The sequence below is a fragment of the Balaenoptera musculus genome, chromosome 3, assembly GCF_009873245.2.
Source record: "Balaenoptera musculus isolate JJ_BM4_2016_0621 chromosome 3, mBalMus1.pri.v3, whole genome shotgun sequence".
Taxonomy (NCBI): domain Eukaryota; kingdom Metazoa; phylum Chordata; class Mammalia; order Artiodactyla; family Balaenopteridae; genus Balaenoptera; species Balaenoptera musculus.
The window spans coordinates 88,212,738-88,235,092 of NC_045787.1; the positions used below are offsets into that span (position 1 = coordinate 88,212,738).

A 22,355-nucleotide genomic window follows, 5' to 3' on the forward strand; every position below is an offset into this window, starting at 1 on the left:
TATTTAGAAATATATCCAATACATCGAGATCTTAAAAAATATCACACATCTCAGTAATGTCACCTCTTGTTAATCTGTCCTAAAGAAATAAACTGAAGTACAGATCAAGTTTTATAGGGGGGGAGTTTGCTGCACTATTTCAATGGGGAAATAATTAAATTTTAGTGCATCTATAGGATGGAGCACCTATATAATGGAGCTGTAAAAATTATATTCATAAAATTTCAAAAATGTGCAAAAGAACAAAATTCCTCATGTAAAACCATAACTGCCTCCCAACACACATAGATGACACTAAATAGGCAATTCTGTCACCTGCTGAGCACTGTAATGACTTTGTATAATGTCATCAGAGAAGACATCAGAATTAACAAGGAGTTCAGTAACAGGGGAATGGGCAGACATAAAATAGGGAAGAAACGAAGGGGGTGTCAAGATCACCAAGACTAGGACTAGGTGAAGCCACTGATTTTCCACAATGTTTGGGAAGACAGAAAATAGGTTTTGGAGGAGAATATTTAGGATGGAATTACAAATTGTTTGTGTGGCTGTGAGGAAACCCCACTTCTATTTCCACAACATGGTCAGTAAGAGTCTGCTCTGAACATATAATTTTTTTCTTCCCCTGGGGAGTGAGAAAAGGAAACGGTAAGGAGGAATTCACGGAGATGCTGAGTTTCATGTCTGGAACAATTTGGAGAAGTACAAAGAAGTAACTAAACACTCAGAAAGAGAAAGTGAAGACACAAAGCAGGCCTTAAAAACATAAGTTCTAGAAACCTGCAGGGTTACCAGGGGTATGAATGAGTTTTTCTTACCTTTATTTTTCTAAATTTTCTGTAATGGAATTTTAACTGGAAAAACAAGACCAATTCTTAAAAATATATCTGTGCAGAGATGAAAACAAGAGTAGTACCAAGTCATGATTTTTCCAGAAAAAGTAACAAAAAGGGATTAGTTGGAACATTCCCTCTACATCTCAATAATCAGCTGCTTCCAGAGGGTTACTGCACACTTGAAAAATAAGTCCAAGTTTATAAACCAAAACAGTTAAATTCTGATCATTATATCATGAGCCGTAACAATTCTATAATCCATTTAATTTATATGTTACTTTTATTTGAAGCTCACTGTTCTTTGTCAGCATAAAGTAAATTTAATACATTCAACATCTCTGGGAAGGTACAATTATATTTTCCATATTTTGCATATGGAGAAGGAAAACTATAGTCTTATGATTCAATCACAGGTTTTGAAATTCTTCAGGTAGTATTCATCATGGACTTATTTTTAAAGGATTATACTAAGTGTTATATTAAGGAGATTGGGATACATGACATGTATTTGTTGTATAAAAAAATTTTTTTAAAAAAGCCAAATTTAAAAGTCGGAAACCTCAAACCATTAAGTGTATAAATAACTAGGATATAAGGTGAGCTTCCATAGAGCTAACGGTCAAAGAAGGAAGAGGTCACTGACTGGAGTAAGAAAGAAGTTCACGTAGGAAGCGACATCTGAAATGAGCTTTGAGGGAGAGGAAGACTGACAGATGAGAAAACAGGTATTTCTTAGCTGACTGTCAGAGATTCAGTTTTCATAATTCAGAATCAAAAACAAATTCTACTCAATGATCAATTAAGGACGGTAATCACACTGTGCTACATACCTCCAGTCTACATCCAAGTCCTCACTCACACTGGAGTCATCCTCAAGGTTATTGTTACCATCCAACATGAAAGCTTCTGGCTGTGCAAATTCGTTGGCAGGCTCATTTCCTTCATCACTGCTGCTTTCATTGACTTCATTGTACTGCAACCAAGGAATTTCTCCTTCTTCCAAGGATGTCTGTTCCCTAATACAAACATTTTAATGGAAGAAAAAATATTATTTTTAAAACACATCATAAATTTTTTATTTAAAGAGTTCTATTTAGTGCAAGTAGATACTTTATTCTTTGAGTTCTAAATTCTTGGTACTTAGATGATTCTAAAAATCTGTTTTCTTTAAAATGTAAAATTATTTAAAAGGGAAGCAAATTTGTTATAGGGTCATATGTATATAGAAATAGCTCCTAATTACATAATAACCTGTTTATTTGATATACATATTATCTATGTTCCTGTATTTCCTCTTTTGCAGGAGAAAAATAAGAAAAACTCATCCTAGACAACCTGAATCTTTAAGCCCTGATCTTGAGCCCTGATCTTCACAGTTAAAATAAAACCTAAGTGCTCAGCCCGGCCTACAAATCTCTACATAATACATGCTTTCTCCTCAGCCCTCTTTTCCAACTCTTCCTATGTTCCTCACCACTCTTCCCCCATCCCGCATTTACTATACTCCTACTATTCTTTCTTCTCTTGGAGCACATGGAGGTCATTCACCTTGGGGCCATTTCCTCTACCTGAAATGTACTTTCACCAGAGTTTTGCACAGCCTCCTTCCTTGGTTTTCAGAGTAAATGTCACTTCTTTCAGGGAAGCCTGTCTTGACCACTCATTTTAAGTAGACCACCAGTCACTGACTATATGTCATTCTTCTTGTTTTCATTACAGAACTTACTTTTACTTATCATTTTCTTATTTGTTTACTGTTAGTCACTCTCCCACTAGAAAATAAGCTCACAGAAACAGGGACAGAGAAATCAATAAAGAAAATAAGAAAGATGAAAAGTATTTCAAAACTATAAGGAAAAGGATCACTCGATAAATGATATTGAGACAACTGGGTATCCACCTGGAGGGAGTTAAATCTCTATGTCATTATTTAGCCTTAAATAAATTCCAGATCTACTTTTAAAAAATGCATGTCCATCCTCAACACCACTAAACAAAAAAAGTACTAGAAGAATCAGGAGAGACATTTTTACAAAAATCTCAGTGTCATTTTAAACATTATGCAAAACCTTGAAGCCAAAGATAAACAGATTGTTAAATTTCACAACACACACATTAAAGAAAACACTTACAGAAAAGTCAAAATACCAAAAATCTGGACACAAAGACCAAATTGAGAAATATTAATAATTATAATATATAAGAAAAAAAAGGTATTTCAAGGCTGCAATGACCATTTATAAATAAATTATACTGGTAGGATTTTCTTTTTCATTTTATTTAACAAAAAAATACCTTTTACTATATCAAAAGGAGGTTGAATATTATAGTCTTGGTAAAGTTTAATTTTAGTTTGGATTTTAAGATGAGAAATAATGTTATACAACAATTTATGTATTTCAACTTGAAGAACAACTCTAATTAGAATTCTATTCATTCTAATGTGCAAATTTAACTTGAGGGATAAAAATACTTATGAAAGAGATGCAGATAATGCCCACATACAAGAATCAACACATTTTATTTTATTTTATTTTATTTTTTTATGGCTGTGTTGGGTCTTCGTTTCTGTGCGAGGGCTTTCTCCAGGTGTGGCAAGTGGGGGCCACTCTTCATCGCAGTGCGCGGGCCTCTCACTATCGCGGCCTCTCTTGTTGCGGAGGACAGGCTCCAGATGCGCAGGCTCAGTAATTGTGGCTCACGGGCCCAGCTGCTCCGCGGCATGTGGGATCTTCCGGGACCAGGGCTCGAACCCGTGTCCCCTGCATTGGCAGGCGGACTCTCAACCACTGCGCCACCAGGGAAGCCCCAACACATTTTAAATACAAAGAAACAGTATCTCTTTGTATAGCTAAATTCATAAATGTTTCTTTAATTTCAGATCCTAAACTACACTTCAGAATAACACATTTATAAGATTTAGTCTCGTAAAATCAGAGAAATTAGCATAACAAAATGTGCTTATTTTGTTAAATTTTCAATGTCTAATACATAAAGATAGTAGATGCTTTCTTTTCGTGCATAATAATTAGGTCCAATGAAAAATTAAGCCTCAAATGGTTTTAAAATACAAAATCCTAAGCAGCACATCTCTCTTCACACCTTTATGAGAGTACTTGCCACATTGTACTGTAACTCTTCTGGTGACTCACTTGTCTTCTCCTAGACTGGGAACTTCTCAAGGGCATACAATGTTGTCTCTCATCATTGTAGCCTCACTTCCTGTAACAAGTGCTTGACACATCATAGGTTCTCTCTCTCTCTCTGTGTTGCAAATGTAATAATAAATCCTTGAAAAATAATCTTTTAAAAGTCGAATAATTTAGAGATTAAGCCCAGAATAGTCCTTGGAAATGCCTGTTATTTCTAATGTTATTTCTAAATACATTTCTGTTTCCTATTATACAGCCATCAAAATGACTCTGTTACTCTGTACTTCAGATATATAACATAAAACTCAAATACATTGGTAAAAATGATTCAGTATAAGAAATAAACATTAATTTTTGAGTTTTTCTAAATTCAAAGAAGAAAACTAAAATAAATAATTCTGAATCAATAAACAATAATGTCATTAATACTCTTTTACTATATAAACAATTCTTGGCTACATATTTTGCTTAAACATTTGATTGTCTTTCACGACTCATTATAACACAGTTACAGAAACAGAAAATAAGTGCTGTGTAGCATATGCTTTCAACATGTTACATAAAGTTCATTCACCATTTAACACAAAACTTATCAGGCTAGAAGAGTAGCCATGTGCTGGGCCAGAGTTGGCTTGATAGTATAACAAAAGGAATTTTGATCTTTAAAAAAAAAAAAAAAGAGATTCTGAACAATAGGGTCAAAAGTATCTTTTATTTTGTGTAGCTAACAAGAGAAGCAAATATCCCCATGGGAATGTAAGTATATAATGTAAGTTTAGATGCTTAAAAAATCTTGAAAACATTTCAGCAATCTCTGTTTTCTTCCTCCCTATATATATATATACACATATGCCCATACCACACACACACCATATGTAACACATTCACAAAAATTTAGACCTCCAAGTCCCTTTCATTTTGGTAATTCAAAAATCAACAAAATGTCATTACAATGTTACACAGTAATTTATGAGACTTAAAAAGACATATTATCTAATCATATCTCCAAATGGTCAAGTCTAAAAAAGTAACCCAGTAGATGGAAGATGCAGAAGCCCTACCGCCACTACTACCAACGTCACAAGTATTTCACCTGGGAAGGGAAATTGCCAATCTGTTCTTTCCTTTTGAGCAATTTCAGCACAGTTTGGAGGAAATGAATGCTGCTGCCGTAACAGGAAGACAAAAATGCCCCATCAGGTATCTGCACAACCTACTTCCAGTGAAAATCCTAGAAGACCACCCACATGATATTCTCTTAATTACAGGCTATACTGTTACTTCAAAGCTTCAGATAAATAGACTGTTGCTCCCTTTATGATTTACGCTTCATGATTAAAGATCTCTATTCTTCAATAACAGAAACTAAATTTAATAACATTACTGGAATAGCAATATTAAAAGTATTAAGATATACCAATAAACTAATACTACTGGGTATCTTAAAGAAATTTTCATTAAAAAGTTTTAAAATATGCTATTATATAATCTTGCATCATAGAATTTCCTGAGAAATGAAGAAAATGAAAGGCAGACAAATCAACTTAAATCCCTGAAAACACTAACTACTCTGATTTTACAAATCTGAGTGGCTTCCTTTAGCTAATAAAATCAGCAATTTGAGTATCCATTAAAAACAGCACAGAATATTAAATCTTCAGGTTAATACCAACATTTTAAAGGGCTAAGGCTTTCATAAAATAATATAGCTATATTATAAGAAATTTATTTTATAAAATTCTGGAGAGCATAATAAACATTCCTAGTTAAATGGTATTTAACTAACTGGTTTTCATTTTATAACTCAAGACACACATACATTTAAGTACTTGCTAAGCTTTAGATTTAAGCTTTTTTTTCTTTTTTTTAAATTACACTATACTAGGTGTGCTTAATTTATTCATTAATGGCTGTGTTGCATCTTCGTTTCTGTGCGAGGGCTTTCTCCAGTTGTGGCAAGCGGGGGCCACTCTTCATCACGGTGCGCGGGCCTCTCACTATCACGGCCTCTCTTGTTGCGGAGCACAGGCTCCAGACGCGCAGGCTCAGTAATTGTGGCTCACGGGCCCATTTGCTCCATGGCATGTGGGATCTTCCCAGACCAGGGCTCGAAACCCGTGTCCCCTGCATTGGCAGGCAGATTCTCAACCACTGCGCCACCAGGGAAGCCCTAAGCTCATTTTTAATAATTCTAATTGTATAGCAAATGTTTAAGATTTCTAATCCCTATCGTGGAGGTAAAGTACAGAGGAAAGTAAATGAAATTTGACTTAAGAGTTAAAAAAGCCTAAAGGGAATTACAGCTTACAAAATCAAGGGTACACTGTTGCAAATCCTTTGCATGGATTCCATGGCATCCAGTTGCAAAGATGGATTCCCAGCACTTAATTTGAAGAATTGCTTCTTTATTCTAATATATTTAGCATTGATTAATAGAAAAATTTTATTATTAAATTTTTACTAAAAAATGTTAAGAGTATTTACATTAAAAGTTTGTAAAGTCACCAGAACAGCTGGAAAAGCCTAAAGAAAAATACAAAAGTGTGATGTCTCTAATTTAACTTTAAATTCAAAAACATAAATCTCAAATGGACACTTAATACTGTCCAGCAATTACTAAGTGTCTACCTAGTAAGTTTGTTGCCTGGTTCTCTGAAAGCCCATTTCCCACCTTTTTCTTCTTAAATTTCATCTTCCTATCCTCCCCATCTCTCAACATCTAGTAACAATGAGAATACTGAAGTCACTCGAGACTCATCTTTTCTTCCCAGCTGCAAATCTACAGACTCACCTACACTTGTACCTACCTGTTACTTTCCCACTAGTTACAATGGAGGAGTCTCTGCTCCTACAGACCCTCTCCCTGAGCTCTGGATCCCTTCTCATCTTCTCATCTTCTCAAGAACTTTACTTTATCTTTGCTATAATTATCAGTTAGTTACTTTCTTCTTGAACATTCTACAAGCAAACAATCATGCTTGTAGGTTTTTAGGGGTGAGAACAACACTTTTCTAGGCCCCAAATCCACCTGTAATCCCTCCACTTTAGTAAAGAATTGGGTATCTCCATTTTCTCACCTTCAATTCCCTTTATTTTTTAATTCCTTTTTTTTCAAATGCAAAATATATACAATCTATTTTAGTTATAAAGCATATTATACTGAACATTCATAACCCACCACCTAAGCCAGGAACTAGAATATTACCACTGACTAGCATATACCTTGTTTTCTACACTTTTCCTATCCCCTTGGCCTGACCACACAGCAAAGTATTATCTTGTTGATGCTGTTGTCATTCCACTGCCTTTTTCTTTTTTTAAATATTTATTCATTTTTTTTGGCTGCGTCAGGTCTTGGTTGCAGCACGCGGGATCTTTTGTTGTGGCACATGGGCTCTCTAGTTGTGGTGTGCTGGCTTAGCTGCCCCTTGGCATGTGGGATCCTAGTTCCCCAACCAGGGATTGAACCGGCGTCCCCTGCATTGCAAGGAGGATTCTTAACCACTGGACCACCAGGGAAGTCCCTCTATTGCTATTTTTCTTTTTCTATTTTTAAAAATATTTATTATTATTATTTTTTAAATTTTTGGCTGCGTTGGGTCTTCGTTGCTGTGCACGCAGGCTTCCTCTAGCTGCAGCGAGCAGGGGCCACTCTTCATTGCGGTGCACGGGCTTCTCATTGCGGTGGCTTCTCTTGTCACGGAGCAGGGGCTTCAGGCGTGAGGGCCTCAACAGTTGTGGCACGTGGGCTCAGTAGTTGTGGCTCGCTGGCTCTAGAGCACAGGCTCAGCAGTTGCAGCGCACGGGCCCAGATGCTCCATGGCTCATGGGATCCTCCCGGACCAGGGATTGAACCCGTGTCCCCTGCACTGGCAGGCGGATTCTTAACCACTGTGCCACCAGGGAAGCCCCACCTCCATTGCTTTTTGAAAGATGTTTTCACTATTTTTGCATACTTAAACAAGATATTTACTACTGCTTGTTTTTAAGCTTTATGAAATAGGTATCATACACATTTTCCCAGGAATGCTTGTTCTCACTCAACATTCTACCTGTAAGGTTCATCCATGTTTTTGCACATAGCTGTGGCTCATTCATTACCATTGCTGTGTAATACTCCATGTACGAATATGCCACTAATTTTTCTCTTATTAATTAATACTTGGGTAATATCCACCTCAACAAGCAGTGTGTAAGAATTGATTTATATCCTCCAAAACACCTGACATTGTCATATTTCTTAATATTTGCTAATCTGATGGGTGGGCAAAAGATGATACCTCCTTGTAATCTTAATGTACACTCCCCTGATTACTAATGATCTAAGTAAGCATCTTTTGATATTTTTATTCACCATTAATATTTCCTCTTCATTGAATTACCTGCTCAATGTTTTGATGATTTTGCAATCAGACTGTCAGTTTTTCTTACTGATGTCTAGGAGTTCTTTATACATTCTGCACATTAAGACTTTATACTATAAATATATTTTCCTAGTTTGGTTCTTTCCTTTTCGGTGTCTCTTCCTTTACATCTTCTTTTATTTTTCTGCCTTTTATTATTCTCCCATCCTGCCATGCTAATACTTCCCCCCCCAATGGCTACAGAAATGGTGCAACTTGTCTTGCTCCTGATCTTAAGGGGGAATTTTTTTTAATGCTTCCTTATTGAAATGATTTCTATTTTGTTTTTAGATAGTTTTTATGAGGGCAAGGAAATTCTGTTCTGATGTTAGGTTCTGAATTTTTATCATAAGAAGGCACTGAACATTACTAAGTGACTTTTTCCCTTGCATCTACAGAATTTATCATATGAATTTTCTCCTGTATTTTGCTAATGATTTGGTGATGACATTTACAGGTATTCAATGTGAAACTACCTTTGCATATCTGGAATAAACTCAGATTGGTAACTGAGTTTTATCTGTTAAAAAAAATACACTTACAAATTCAGATTTCCAATAATTTTGTTTAAGATTTTGATATGTATTTTAATGAACGAAATAGGTTTATAATTTTCTTCACAAACTCTTTTGGTATTAGGGTTGTATTGGTCTTATTTGAATGCCTGGAGAAATAGTTCTTTTTCCATTCTCTTGAAAGGTAGTGTGATACGATCCTTGAAAGTTTAGTTTAAGAGAATTCAGCTCTAAAATCACCTGGATCAGTTTTTTTCTCCATGGGAAGATTTTAAACCACTGATTATGTATCTGTAACAGTTATCATATTATTTAGGTTTCCTATTTCTTCTTGAGTGAGTTTTGGTGAATTCTATTTTTCTAGGAATTTGTCAACTTCTTCTAAGTTTTCAAATTTACTGGTAAAAAGTTCATAGTTAACTCTTTTTAAAAAGTCTATACACACTTTATTGTGTTTGCAGCTGTGTCCACTTTTGTATTTCAGTATTATTTATTTGTGTCATCTTTATTTTCCTGTTCACTATCAAGTAGAATGTCTCTTTTTCTTAATCTTTTCAAAGTATCAGCTTCTGATTTCTTTGATTCTATCGTAACTGTTTTCTGATTTACTGATTTTTGTTCTTATCGTCCTTAATTCTAATTCTTATCTCCTTAGTTTCTTTGTTGATTCTAATATTCCTTTCCTATTTTTTAAGTTAAATGCATAGCTACTCCATTTTCAGCTTTTGTTCTTTTCTAACATAAGCATTTATAAAGATAAATTTCCCTTTAAATATCAATTTCATTGCAATTCCACAGATTTTGATTGGTGGTATTTCCATTATCATTGAGTTGGTGAGAATTTTAAACTTCTAGTATGATTTCTTCTTTGTCCTACTGCTTTTTTAAAAGGATGGATAATTTAAAATGCATGGAGGGTTTTATATACATATAAAGTATATTTATATATTAAGAATTTATATTTGTATTATTTATTTCTAAATTAATTGCACTGTGGTCAGAGAAAATGGTCTCCAGGATATTGATTCTTTGAAATGTGTTAACCTGTACTTTGCAGTCTAGTACATGTTCAGTTTTTGCGTGTTTGTGTATTCCACAGCATGCAGTGTTCATTAAAGCATGCTTAAGTTGTTCAAATCTTCAATTAATTTTTTATATCCATGAATTATTAATTGAGAAAGGTATTTAAAAATTTTCTAATATGATAGAAAATCTGTCAATATTCTCTAGTTTGGTTAAAGTTTGATGTATATATTTTAAGTCTGTGCATTCAAGTTTAAAACTGCTACATTTTACTAGTAAATTGGACTTACTACATAGTGACCTTCACTCTCCCCATTAATGCTTTTTCTGTCTTTAAGTCTAAATTGCTAATGTTAGTATAATTAGTCCATTTTCTTTTGGTTAGTGTTTCCCTGAAATATCATTTTCTGCCCTTTTACTTTCAATCTTTCTGTATTATTAATGCTTTAAGTGTGTCTTTTGTAAACAGCATTTAACTTTAAAAAAATCCAACTGATTTGAAGCTTTTCTTTCACGAGCAGAGAGTAAGCAATTTATATTTATTACAGGACTTTTTCTTACATCCTGCTTTTTTCATCTCTATTTTTCTTCCCTTTTTTATGCTTTTTCTTCCTTTTTATTTTTTTACTGTTATTTGGATTGACTTTAAATGTTATTTTTCCATGTCTTAAATTCCTTTTTTCCTCTTCTACTGGTTTCCAATACATATACTCTGTATTTATTCTTGTAGTTGTTACCCTTGAAATTTTACCATACAAATTTAACTTATGTCAACAGTTAACTTTCAGACCTCTCCCAAACTATACACTTCAACTCTGATCTTCCCCCATCATCTTCTCCCATCAACTGAAACACTACTGCTGTCCAGCATTTTAGTTCTGTCCCCCTCACCACTTGACTTCTATTTTTTTTTTAATCAAATTACCGGTTTTATTATTGTAGGATATCAATGCAAGTAGCTGATGATTTTCAAATGTGTTTCTGTTTATACATATACCTGTACATCTACCTACAATTCAGGATACTTTCGTTAAACTTGTAAGTTAAATACCCAAGTGCCTCCTGCCATCTACAATGCATGTCTAACTGGCATTTAAATTTCAAAAAGGAGTTCCTATTTCCCAGTCCTCTCCTCAGGCTTCCTCATCTCAGTCAACAACACTAATATCTACCCAATGCTCCAACCAAAAAACCTAGGCATAACTGACTGATTTCTCCCTCATATCACACCCAATCTTTCCTAATATTTATAACTCAAAAATATTCTCAAACCTGTTCACCTTTTTAAATTCTCACTACCATCCCCTCACAGCCTAATCCACTCTCATCCTCTTTTTCACTTTAGTCCCTTTCCAATTCGATCTCCACAAAGCTGTTAGAGTGATCTTTTAAAAATGTGTGTCAAATCAGTTAATTCCCCACTTAAAATTTCACTGCTCTCTGAATAAATTCCAGATGCTACATGTCCTGCATAGTCTGGTTCCTGCCAACTTCATCTCATATTACTATTCTTTCCACTCATCTGCTTCAGCCCCACTACCTTCTTACATGCCAAGCCCTTTCCTTTTTAGTACCTCTGCTCTCATCTTTCTTTTTGCCTAGAAAGCTCTCCTTCAACTAACTGCTAATTCTCATCTTTTAGACATCAGCTCAAAAGTCAATTCCTAAGAGAAGTCCTCCCTGATCACTTTAATTAATGTAAGCCCCTGTCAGTTACTTTATCACATTAGTGTTCTATTCCCTTCACAGTAATTACCAGTTTGTAATTTATCATATTTGTATCTTGTTTATTACCTGCCTCTCCCACCATAATGTAAACTTCATGGGAGAATCTTATTTGTCTTGTGCACTGATATAATCCCAGGATCCAGTACCATGCTTGTCACATACTATATGCTCAATAAATATTTGTTGCATGAATAGTTACTATCACAAATTACATATGAAAAATGTAATAAAACTTAGTAAACTAACTAATAGTGATTAGAGATGATCAAACATGAAGTTAGGAAGAGGAAAAAAATGCCACCTCAACCTACCACTATCAAAACTAATTATGTTCTTACATTTCTTTCTTTACAAATTTTCTAATATGCTTTATTTCCGGAGTTTCTTACAGAAGTAATCTGAAACTGGAAATTTATACTTTTTGAGAAGTAAAAATTTTAATGTCCAAGTTGAAATAGTTTTTTCCTAAGAAAACATATTTACCAAAATAGGTCCCTTGAGAGACTAAATTAGAACCAATTATCATAGAAAAAAAATTTAATTATCAAAGAAATACTCCCTTGTAACAAAACACCAAGCCTAGAAGGTTTCACAAGCAAATACTAACAGCCTTTAAAGGAATAAATAGCTATTTAAACACCAAAAGATACACACACACACACACAAAATATATATATATATGGTCTTTTAGCAAAGCGAGTATCAAACTTATCAAGAAAAAAAATTAAAAAAAACACAAAACCCAACCAGAACACAGCTAGAGACAATTCATACTTACAGGTCTCAATATAAAAATCCTATGTAAAATATTAGCAAACAGAATCTAGCAGCTCATTAAAACAACAATAAACCATGACTATGTGATCATGTTGGGTTAATTAAATAGAAGTAAGGGTGGTTGAATATTAGGAAATCTAGTAACAGAATAATTGTTCATGACCATTAGGCCAAAAGTAAAAAATCATTATATCATTTCCATTGGTGCTAACAAGAGTTTAATAAAATTCAACAAACATTCTTGCCAGAAACCTATAAAATACAAACAGGGTAAAATTTCCTTAGTGTGATTGGGATTGACATATATACACTAATATGTATAGAATAGATAACTAATGAGAACCTGCTGTATAGCATAGGGAACTCTACTCAATGCTCTGTGGTGACCTAAATGGGAAGAAAATCCAGAAAAAGAGGGGATATATGTATACATATAGCTGATTCACTTTGCTGTACAGCAGAAACTAACACAACATTGTAAAGCAACGATACCCCAATTTAAAAAAAATTTGTTTTTAAATTTCCCTAGTGTGATTTAAGACAAAAAAAATTGTGCATATGTGTTTGTATATGTATGAAATCAACCTAAAACCCAGAATCATTCTTACTAGGGAAATACTAGCAGAGCAAGGGCTGGTAAACTATGGCCCACAGGTTATTTCCAGCTTGCCACCTGGTTTTATAAATAAAATTTTGCTGGAAGACAGTTACACCCATTCATTTACATACTGTCTATGGCTACTTTTATACTATAACAGTAGAACTGAGTAGCTCCAACAGAGACTGACACACAAAGCTGTAAATATTTACTATTTGGCCCTTCGTAATGTAAATTTAACAAGCCCTGCACTAGAGCATTCCCATTAAAGTTAGGAAAAGACAAAGATATATATCATCAACCACTAATTTCTGGAGATATCATCCAATGCAATTAGAGAGAAATATTAATACTTCAACTTTTACAACTGCCTGCATTTCCATGAAAAAATCACTGATTTCCCTCTGAGGGCTTCCCTTCTCCCTTGCTATTATCTTCACTGAAGAGCAATGGCAGCTCTGATTCACTCATACCTGACTTACCAAAACGATCTTTTAAATGTCCAAGGTTTCTTTAATAAAGCAAAATGGAAACACATACTGTATCTAAGACAAGACACTGTAATTACCAGAATTTTCAATTTAATTGTTCTTTGGAAAATACTGAAAGCATAACAAAATTCAGCAGGATCTACTGGTCCTACATAGGGCTTGTAAATGCAATTAATACCATATCCAACATCTGAATGTGATGCATAACACTCTTGTGCAGTATGCATAAAAATAACAACTCTTACTGTTAACATACCCTTCCTGAAGAGATAATTCTTGGTTTTCCTCTTCGGGACCACTGCTATCACTTTGTAGTTCAGGTTCATTCTCATCTTTTCCTGGCAGAGTCTCCCAGCTTTCATCACTTGAGGACTGATCTTTTTCCGTACCAGAAAATCGATGAGGCAAAGAGGCAGACCATTCTCCGTCACTGCATTCTGAACTGCAAATTTAGAACAGAAATATACTGTCATTACAAGTGAGTGCATTTATCATTTGGAGTGTTAACCAGCCATCATGGTAGAGAGTGGAGTAATGATGCTCTACATGTTTCATGAGGTGCCAATTAAATTTTAACATATTTTAAAAATAAATACAGAGATAAATATTCAGCAGAATGTAACTTTTTCAAATGAATACAGCATATGGCAAGTTATGAAATTATCAATTTATTATTTTCTTCATTAAAGTAACTAATTCCGTGGTGCTTAGACACAGGTTCTTTATATTTTAGACATACTTCTACACAAAATTTTCAGTAATTTATTCGGTAATGCCAGATTAAATGCTATCTGGAATAAATAATAGAGTTATTACTCACCTGACTTAAAACAACTTTCTAATTACATACTGACAACTGATATCATATCCTCTATGAATAAATTTTCACTATTACCATGTTTTAAAAGCTTACTTTTCTCTTCTTTTTACAAAAAACACTTTACAATGGAGAGAGATTCAATTCATAAAAAGCAGCACTGACAAATCGTTACTGAAGTCCTTTGGTAGGACTGTGAACACAAAATAAATTTCAACTCAAGAGAATATTTAGATAAGGAATGAAAAAGTGTGATAAAAGGGTTAATAAAAAAATCTCCGAAGAATTACTTTTAGATAGTATACGTATTTAACTTTGGTTAATTTGGTTACATTCAACAACTCGCAAAGCATCAGACATCTTATATTACCAGAAGGTAAAATATTACTTAACAGTGTTGAAAATAAATCTTAAATGCTTTTTCTAACCATATCAACCATTCTGGTCAAGAATTCTCTTAAAGATATTACCTTTTGTGCACTGACTTTTAAGAAACCCAAAAATAACAAAATTCAATTTACTTTTTTGAAAGGAAGTGATAATTGGTATTGTCTCCTTCTCCAGGCAGATAAACCCAAGAGATCAAGATGCAATTAACAAAGAGCAGCATTAATCTGAGCTCTGAGAAATTAGCAGAAGTAAAAAAAATAAAATCAACTTCCAATTTTCAGGGCCCAAACATCCTGGAGAAGAAATAGAACATAGCCCTGGCATAGCAAATAAAAGGTGTTCCTTCACTGGGTGCGAGCCAAAACTGCTTATATTCTGTAAAATTTTCTGTGACCCAAAGAATAATCTAAGATCAAGTAAATCATTTCCAGACTTGTATCAGTGTCAAAATCTAACACAGAAAACAGTTTTAAAGGAGCTTACTGAGCTAACTTTCCTTGACTATGAAGCTTCTCAAATTCACAGCTAAATTACCAACTCCAGTTCTGAAATGTTTTTAAGAAGTAGGGTTGGATTTCTGGATTAATTTCTGGCAATTTTTAACATCCTTACTTAAAAGCGAATTTCAGTTTTTAAACATTTCTCTCAGAGATTGATCCTGTCCAGAAAGATAACATATGAAACTTCTGAACTTTTCTGAATTAATGAAATAACTGATGGAATATCTCCCAAATTTCAATAGAAAAAGAATGTCTATGATAAACAGTCAACATATTTAAGAAGCTTATGTTAAGGACTGGCAAACTATAGCCTTTTAGCCAAATCTGGCCCTGCTGCCTGTTTTGTTTGTTTGTTTGTTTTATGGTATGTGAGCTAAAAATGTTTTTTTTTTTACCTATTTATATTGGATTTTGCCTCTTAGTTAGCAAAACCTAAAATATTTACTATCTGGCCCCTTAAGAAAGTTTGCAGACCCCTGGCCTACATCATTATTACTCATTACACATAACACTCACCTCGAAGTAGATAACTTTTAAATATATATCCCCAGCCCTGATCACCATACTAAGCTTTCATAACCACTAACTGCCCATCAAACATTTTTAGATTTTCAGCCTCCTTTTAAAAATTGTATTTTTATAACAAAATTCATCTGCCATTTAAGTCCCTTTCTTGATATTCTATCTAATGGTATTATCCTGCCCTTAAGCTGGAAACCACATATCTGTGACTCTTCACAAAGTCCCCACATTTAAGTCCTTTTGTACTTTCCATTCTTTCTGTTCAATGGCTCTTATATCCTAGCTCCTTGTTCTCCATTTCCCCTAAAAAACCTTGGTTCAAGTGCTTTTCTCCAAACCTAGATTGAGACAATCAATTATTAACTGGTGTCCCTAAACTTAATCCCAACTCCCTCAACTCACTTAAAGAACGCATTCTGAATATCCCTATCACTTCCATTTATATCAAACAGTACATTTATAACATTACTCCAAAAATCTTCAACAGTTCCTCTCTACTAAAGCTGCATTTCATAAACTTAAGCCATTTGCCTACAGTCCTCACAATTTTTGCTACAGCTGTACATTAACACTGTGTCTTAAGGTACAGCAGTTGAGAACACAGGTTCTGGAGTCAGCTGGCCTGGATTTGAAAGCACCAGTTATTAGCTGTGAAAAAGTTACTTAACCTCTCTGTACCTTTATTGCCTCACCTATCAGGTAAATATAATAGTATCCACTATCTCACTGAGTTCATTTGAGGAATAAATGAGTTAATATATAGAAAACATTCTAACAGTGCTTAGTAAATAATGTCATCAGCAACTATTATCAAATCTTCTTTTTAAACAACAGTTTTTTTTTTTCACTCAAATACATTTTAGTTATCTCTTTAATAACTGTTTGAGGACAAGATCTTGAGTTTAAAAGAAACTTTCAGCCGTGCCAGCACATTTTAACCTTAGGCCTAATTGTTCTGAAGAGAGGTGTGCTATCTCCTGACCACTTCTTATAGTACTTGAGGTTTTTTTGCAGAGTTTTTCTGTCCCTAGGCCTTAACCTTTGCTTAAAAGGTAAAAAACCTTACCAAAGATAAAAATGTCAGGACAACTTTTTTGTTGTTGTTGATGACTTTGGGAGAATAAAAGGAATATTGGTTATATAGTTGATTACGATTTGATATACTTAAAAAGGATTTATTGAAATCCTCCCAGGGGTTTCATCCATAAAGTTCCAAATTTGATGTGCTAGCTATATTTTTTTTGATTCACATTAATATAAATATATAATGATAAAAATTAAAAACACTTGTCTGTGTGCCACTTTATTTTACCCACTTTAAAAAATACTGGCCTACAGAAAAAAAAAAGTTTGAACTTCGAATGGCACTTATGATTTACTACAGTTGATCCCAGTTATGAGTACATCCTTACATCCAACTCTTTCCTTCCAATATGCTCTATTCCAAATGCTGTCCCCCAAATACGAATTTTTATCACAACTATTCCTCCCACCACCAAGAATGTCTTCACAATCACTTCACCTTTTTTCCCATTTCAGGACCAGATCACTCTTTCAAGACCTTCCTCTACAACACTGCTTCTTTTGTTTTTCAATTAATTCATGGACTAGCCTTCTTATTCGTTCAGTCTAAACCACTAAAGTGCAGCTGCTTCTTTAACACTGCATTTAGAAGTATTTTTCTAAGTGCAAAATCACAGTTCCTTTTCCCAGAAAAGCATCTAAGGAGATCTGTCTGAATTGTGAAGTACCTGTAAGCTCTTGGAAGTTAACTAAGACTGTGCTATCGAACGACTTTACATAGAGAACTTTCAGTGATATCAGTTTATTTAAAAAGGGCCAACAATTAATCGTCTTTAAAGTACGTTCCCCAGAAATTAATACACATTTGTGATATAAGTGATAGAAAGTAATATATCAATAATTTCCGATTAATATTTCATTCTGAACATTATTATCTATGACAAATTTCAAACTTAATGTCTATTACTAATTTGTAGCTCTAAAAGTCCAAACTGGCTCAGAGGGCTAGTCAGAGGAAACTATGAATCGATGGCTAAGATTTTTTACTATGAAAAACAAAAAACCTACCACAGGCAATTTCTTTACTGAAGAAACAAAATACTACATTTAACATCAGGTGAAAGTTCCATCTACAACATATGATAGCCTTTTTCACCGTGGCAGTGGAACACCACAATGGCAAGAGCAAGCTTTGAAGTCTGATAGAGTTTAGGTTAGGATCTGCTCAGTACTTACTAGTATAAGCCTGCGCAATGAATGAACTTGCCTGAGCTCACTTTTCCTCATCTGTAAAATGAGGATATTAATATTTACTTTTCAGGTCTACAGTGCTGTTTAAATGAATACCACAGATAAAATGTTTTGTACAATTTTTGGAAAATGGTAAACATTTAATAAAGGTAGTTACTTCTTTCATTATATAAGCTGTTTGCTTAGAAATTTCATTTGGATTTCCTACCAGCACACCACCATTTTCCTCTTTTCTCTACCAAAGAAAATCTACTTGACATCCTCTGGTCTGTCTTACTGAATAGCAGTATCAGCCTCCTGGTCACCCAACAGCTTTATACCAGAGGTCAGCAAATTATGCCCTGGAGCAGGAGCCAAATCCGGCTACCTGTCTGTTTTTTAGTGGCCCGGAAGCTAAGGATGTTTTTTTCATTTTAACATGGTCATACAAGTATCCACATAATATCCTCAATGTTGCCTTTTGGTCCACAAAGCCTAAAATATTTACTATCTGGTCAACCTTTTTAAAAAAGTTTGCAGACCCCAAAGAAGACGCAGCAAAGAAGCATCGAACATAGGTCAATGGAAGAGAAACCATGGAGCAGAAAAGGGTGAGCAAACAGCTCAATGGTAGCACTGAAGTCAAAGAAAATGGGTAGAGAAAAAAATCAATTGGCTATGGAAATTGGGAGGTCACTGTTAACATGGGAGAATATAGAAATAATACAGGGAGTTAGATTTTGAGGCATTTAATAATAGTGGATAGTGAAGGAATAGAAGCAGTAGATGTGGAACATTTATTCTGAAAATTCAGCAGTGGAAGAGAAAATATAAACAGGCAAATAGTTAAAAGAGGGAGCAAGATCAATGAAGGCTGCCCCCAGGATTTAGAAAATTTAGAGAAGGAACCCAGGAGTAAAGGTAACAGATATGTAAGGTGTCAGATATGACTGCAGGCACAGAATGAGAAAAAGTCAGCTCTCTTCATTGAAGAAGAAATTTAAAATAGGAACCAATACCAACATATTCAAATATGTTAGTATGTTAATATGTATTCTGATGGAGGAGAGGAAAACAAGAAAGTTCACATTTAATTATTTCAGTATCTCCAGGAAAGCAGAGACAAAATTATCTACTAAGAATGACAGGAGTATAAGGAACTAAAAGCAAAAAGAGAAAAGATTTTAAAATAACCTTTCAAGGAGAACAAGCAACAGAACAAACAGGACACAAAATGGTCATGGACTAGCGAGGACCCATTTGTTCTTGATTATAAAAGCGTATGAGTTAAACATTAAAAATTTTTCAAAGTAAAAACTAAAATACCACTGTGACTTTTATATGGTCTTTCATTAGTACTGTCTCCCATTAACATTTAGAGCTATATGCAAGAGCAGAAAACTATAACTTACTCAAGTATTACACTCTTTACAGATTCAATTGTGAATCGAAAAACCTTTTTCATGTAAATAAAATTATATGTGGTTTCTAGACAAAACATTTTATGTACAAATCTAGGTAGAAAGAAGATACAGAAGTAAAACCAGCCAAAAGCAACCTCTTATTCCCTAGTCCCCCAAGGAATTGGTTTGTTTGTCTTCTCTGATATTTATCACATCCACAAAAACTCAACTATATAGGAGCTTAGGGAAGAGTGAAATTTTAGATAATTTTCTTATCTGACCAGCTGTGGATCAAAAACACTTTCTGAATTTTATTGAAAATACTCTGGAAGGAAATTATATTAAAACATATTATATAATTCTCTGCATTTTCCAAAATAGTATACTAAACATAATCTAAGCAGTTTGGGACTTTTTACTAGTACTAACACTGAACTATGTTGTAATAAAGTAATACAAATGGAAGCTGTTCAAATCTATATCTACTTAATTTAGTAAATAAGGCCCAAATGGTTTGTTTTTTTGGCTGTGCCATGCAGGTTGTGGGACCTTAGTTCCCTGACCAGGGATCGGACCTGAGCCCTTGGCAGTACCACGGGACCTCCAGGTAAGTCCCTGGTTTATCTTTTTGAATTGTGCCTGCCTTTTACAACTTTCTGATCTTTTCCCCTAATATCAAAATACTGTAATCTATGACTCCCTAAGCATGCCTGAGGAACGAAGTTATTTATCCCCAATTTACTCCTTTTAAACGTCTATGAACTTGGAAACAAGATAAAAAGTTTTCCTAAAATATTAGAGTGTGTGCTTAAAGATCTTTGTTTTGGCTGTTCATAGATGTTTTACTTGTTGGGAGATAGCAAGATCAGAGGAGCTTTCTTCATGGCTTTCAGTGAACATATAGGAGAGGAAAGGAGCTTAATTTAGCCTCATGATAATTATCTGTATATTCTGTCTTCCTCATAAGGCTGGTGAACACCAAGGCAAAAGGAATCATCGTTATTTGTATTTACAGAGTACCTGAAACAAAATGTGACCCCTGGGAGGATTTCAATAAATCCTTTTTAAGTATATCAAATCGTAATCAACTATATAACCAATATTCCTTTTATTCTCCCAAAGTCATCAACAACAACAAAAAAGTTGTCCTGACATTTTTATCTTTGGTAAGGTTTTTTACCTTTTAAGCAAGGTTAAGGCCTAGGGACAGAAAAACTCTGCAAAAAAACCTCACGTACTATAAGAAGTGGTCAGGAGATAGCACACCTCTCTTCAGAACAATTAGGCCTAAGGTTAAAATGTGCTGGCATGGCTGAAAGGTTCTTTTAAACTCAAGATCTTGTCCTCAAACAGTTATTAAAGTTCTCAGGGTATATTTCAAAAGAGCAGGGTATTAACCTAACTCTCTGGTCTAATTCCACGTCTGGTAATTATATGCTGCCTGTTAAAATTCCCCTTGCAGTTCTAATTTAATAAGGTGGCGTTCAGTTCTCCTCAAACAGCTCAGAGCAATGCAACCAGCTATAATGCTTATCCCATAAAGTGTAATGTTTCAGATGTGATTAAGTGATCATTTAGAATTTTTCAGGGAATCAGGTCATACATTCATTAAAATATTTTTCCACTTGTAAAGAATAAACTATATACTTTTCAAGTGGCCAAAAATTCCTATACCTTGAAATGTCACAGTAAATTTTAGTTTATGTTCTTTATAAGAGAGTTCTATTTGTAGCTATTATAATACTAACATAACAAGAAAACTCTTCAAATATATCATCTTCAAGTTTTACAAAGCAGAGAAAATGCAAAAAAACCCTCACAGACTCAAAGCAGAAGCTATTTATACTTTCCTTCTCAAGGTACTGGTGGGAGAGTCACTGTGTTTCCCCATTTCTCCAATCTGCAAACACCAGAACTTAGCAGAACTACAGTAAAACATTAGGAAGATGAACAAGTGGCAAAATGAAACTAAACCGGAGTGTACAGCTACGAAATTTCAACATTTATCTGGTGCCATATTACAAGGCATTCTGGAACTTTGATCTTTTGCAGAGAGTAAGGGTAGAGGAACTGGAAACAGTAGCACAGAAACAGAATTACTCCCCAAGATTGTACAGGCTATTGAAATGAGGACCTAAAACATATCTTAAGGCTTACAGATGCATATATAAGCAGAATCCTAGGTAAAATTGTTATCCTTGATGAGAGCCTTAAAAAACAAACAAACAAAAACAAAACAGTAAGTGTTTCTGGCATTTCAATGTGTCTTAAAGAATACTCTAAAATTAGTTCCATCATTTAAGTACACCCCAACTACAGGTTCTGTAAGTCAATATATTACTAAAAAGTCAAAAGAAAAAAAAGTTTCTATTAACTGTGTTTTTCTCATCTGTATATTCTGTTTATAAAAAAATCTGTCATTTTTCAGAGTACTGACATTATCACTCAAGGAAAAAACTTATAAATAAATATACTAAGACAACACCCTATAACCCTTAAAAGTCCAGAATCATTCTAGGCAAAGAAAATATTGCTACTATTAACAACAACAACAACAACAAAATCAATTTAAAAACCAAGAGCCGAAAACACTCTCATTTACCACTGCAACAAAAAGAATAAAATACCTAGGAATAAACCTATCTAAGGAGACAAAAGACCTGTATGCAGAAAATTATAAGACACTGATGAAAGAAATTAAAGATGATACAAACAGATACAGAGATATACCATGCTCTTGGATTGGAAGAATCAACATTGTGAAAATGACTGTACTACCCAAAGCAATCTACAGATTCAATGCAATCCCTGTCAATCTACCACTGGCATTTTTCACAGAACTAGAACAAAAAATGTCACAATTTGTATGGAAACACGAAAGATCCCGAATAGCGAAAGCAATCTTGAGAAAGAAAAACGGAGCTGGAGGAATCAGGCTCCCTGACTT

General features: G+C 34.2%; 1 protein-coding gene across 2 annotated transcripts in view; it reads right to left on the reverse strand.

Moving 5' to 3' along the window:
• The window catches only part of PJA2 (praja ring finger ubiquitin ligase 2), a 78,534-nt gene that overhangs the window by 23,740 nt on the left and 32,439 nt on the right, over nt 1–22,355 (reverse strand). For both annotated transcript variants that reach the window (XM_036847858.1, XM_036847859.1), the window contains 2 exons: nt 13,780–13,965; nt 1,667–1,852 (listed from right to left, as the gene is read on the reverse strand). In XM_036847858.1, coding sequence (XP_036703753.1) covers nt 1,667–1,852; nt 13,780–13,965 — 372 coding nt within the window. The remainder of the gene's footprint in view (nt 1–1,666; nt 1,853–13,779; nt 13,966–22,355) is intronic.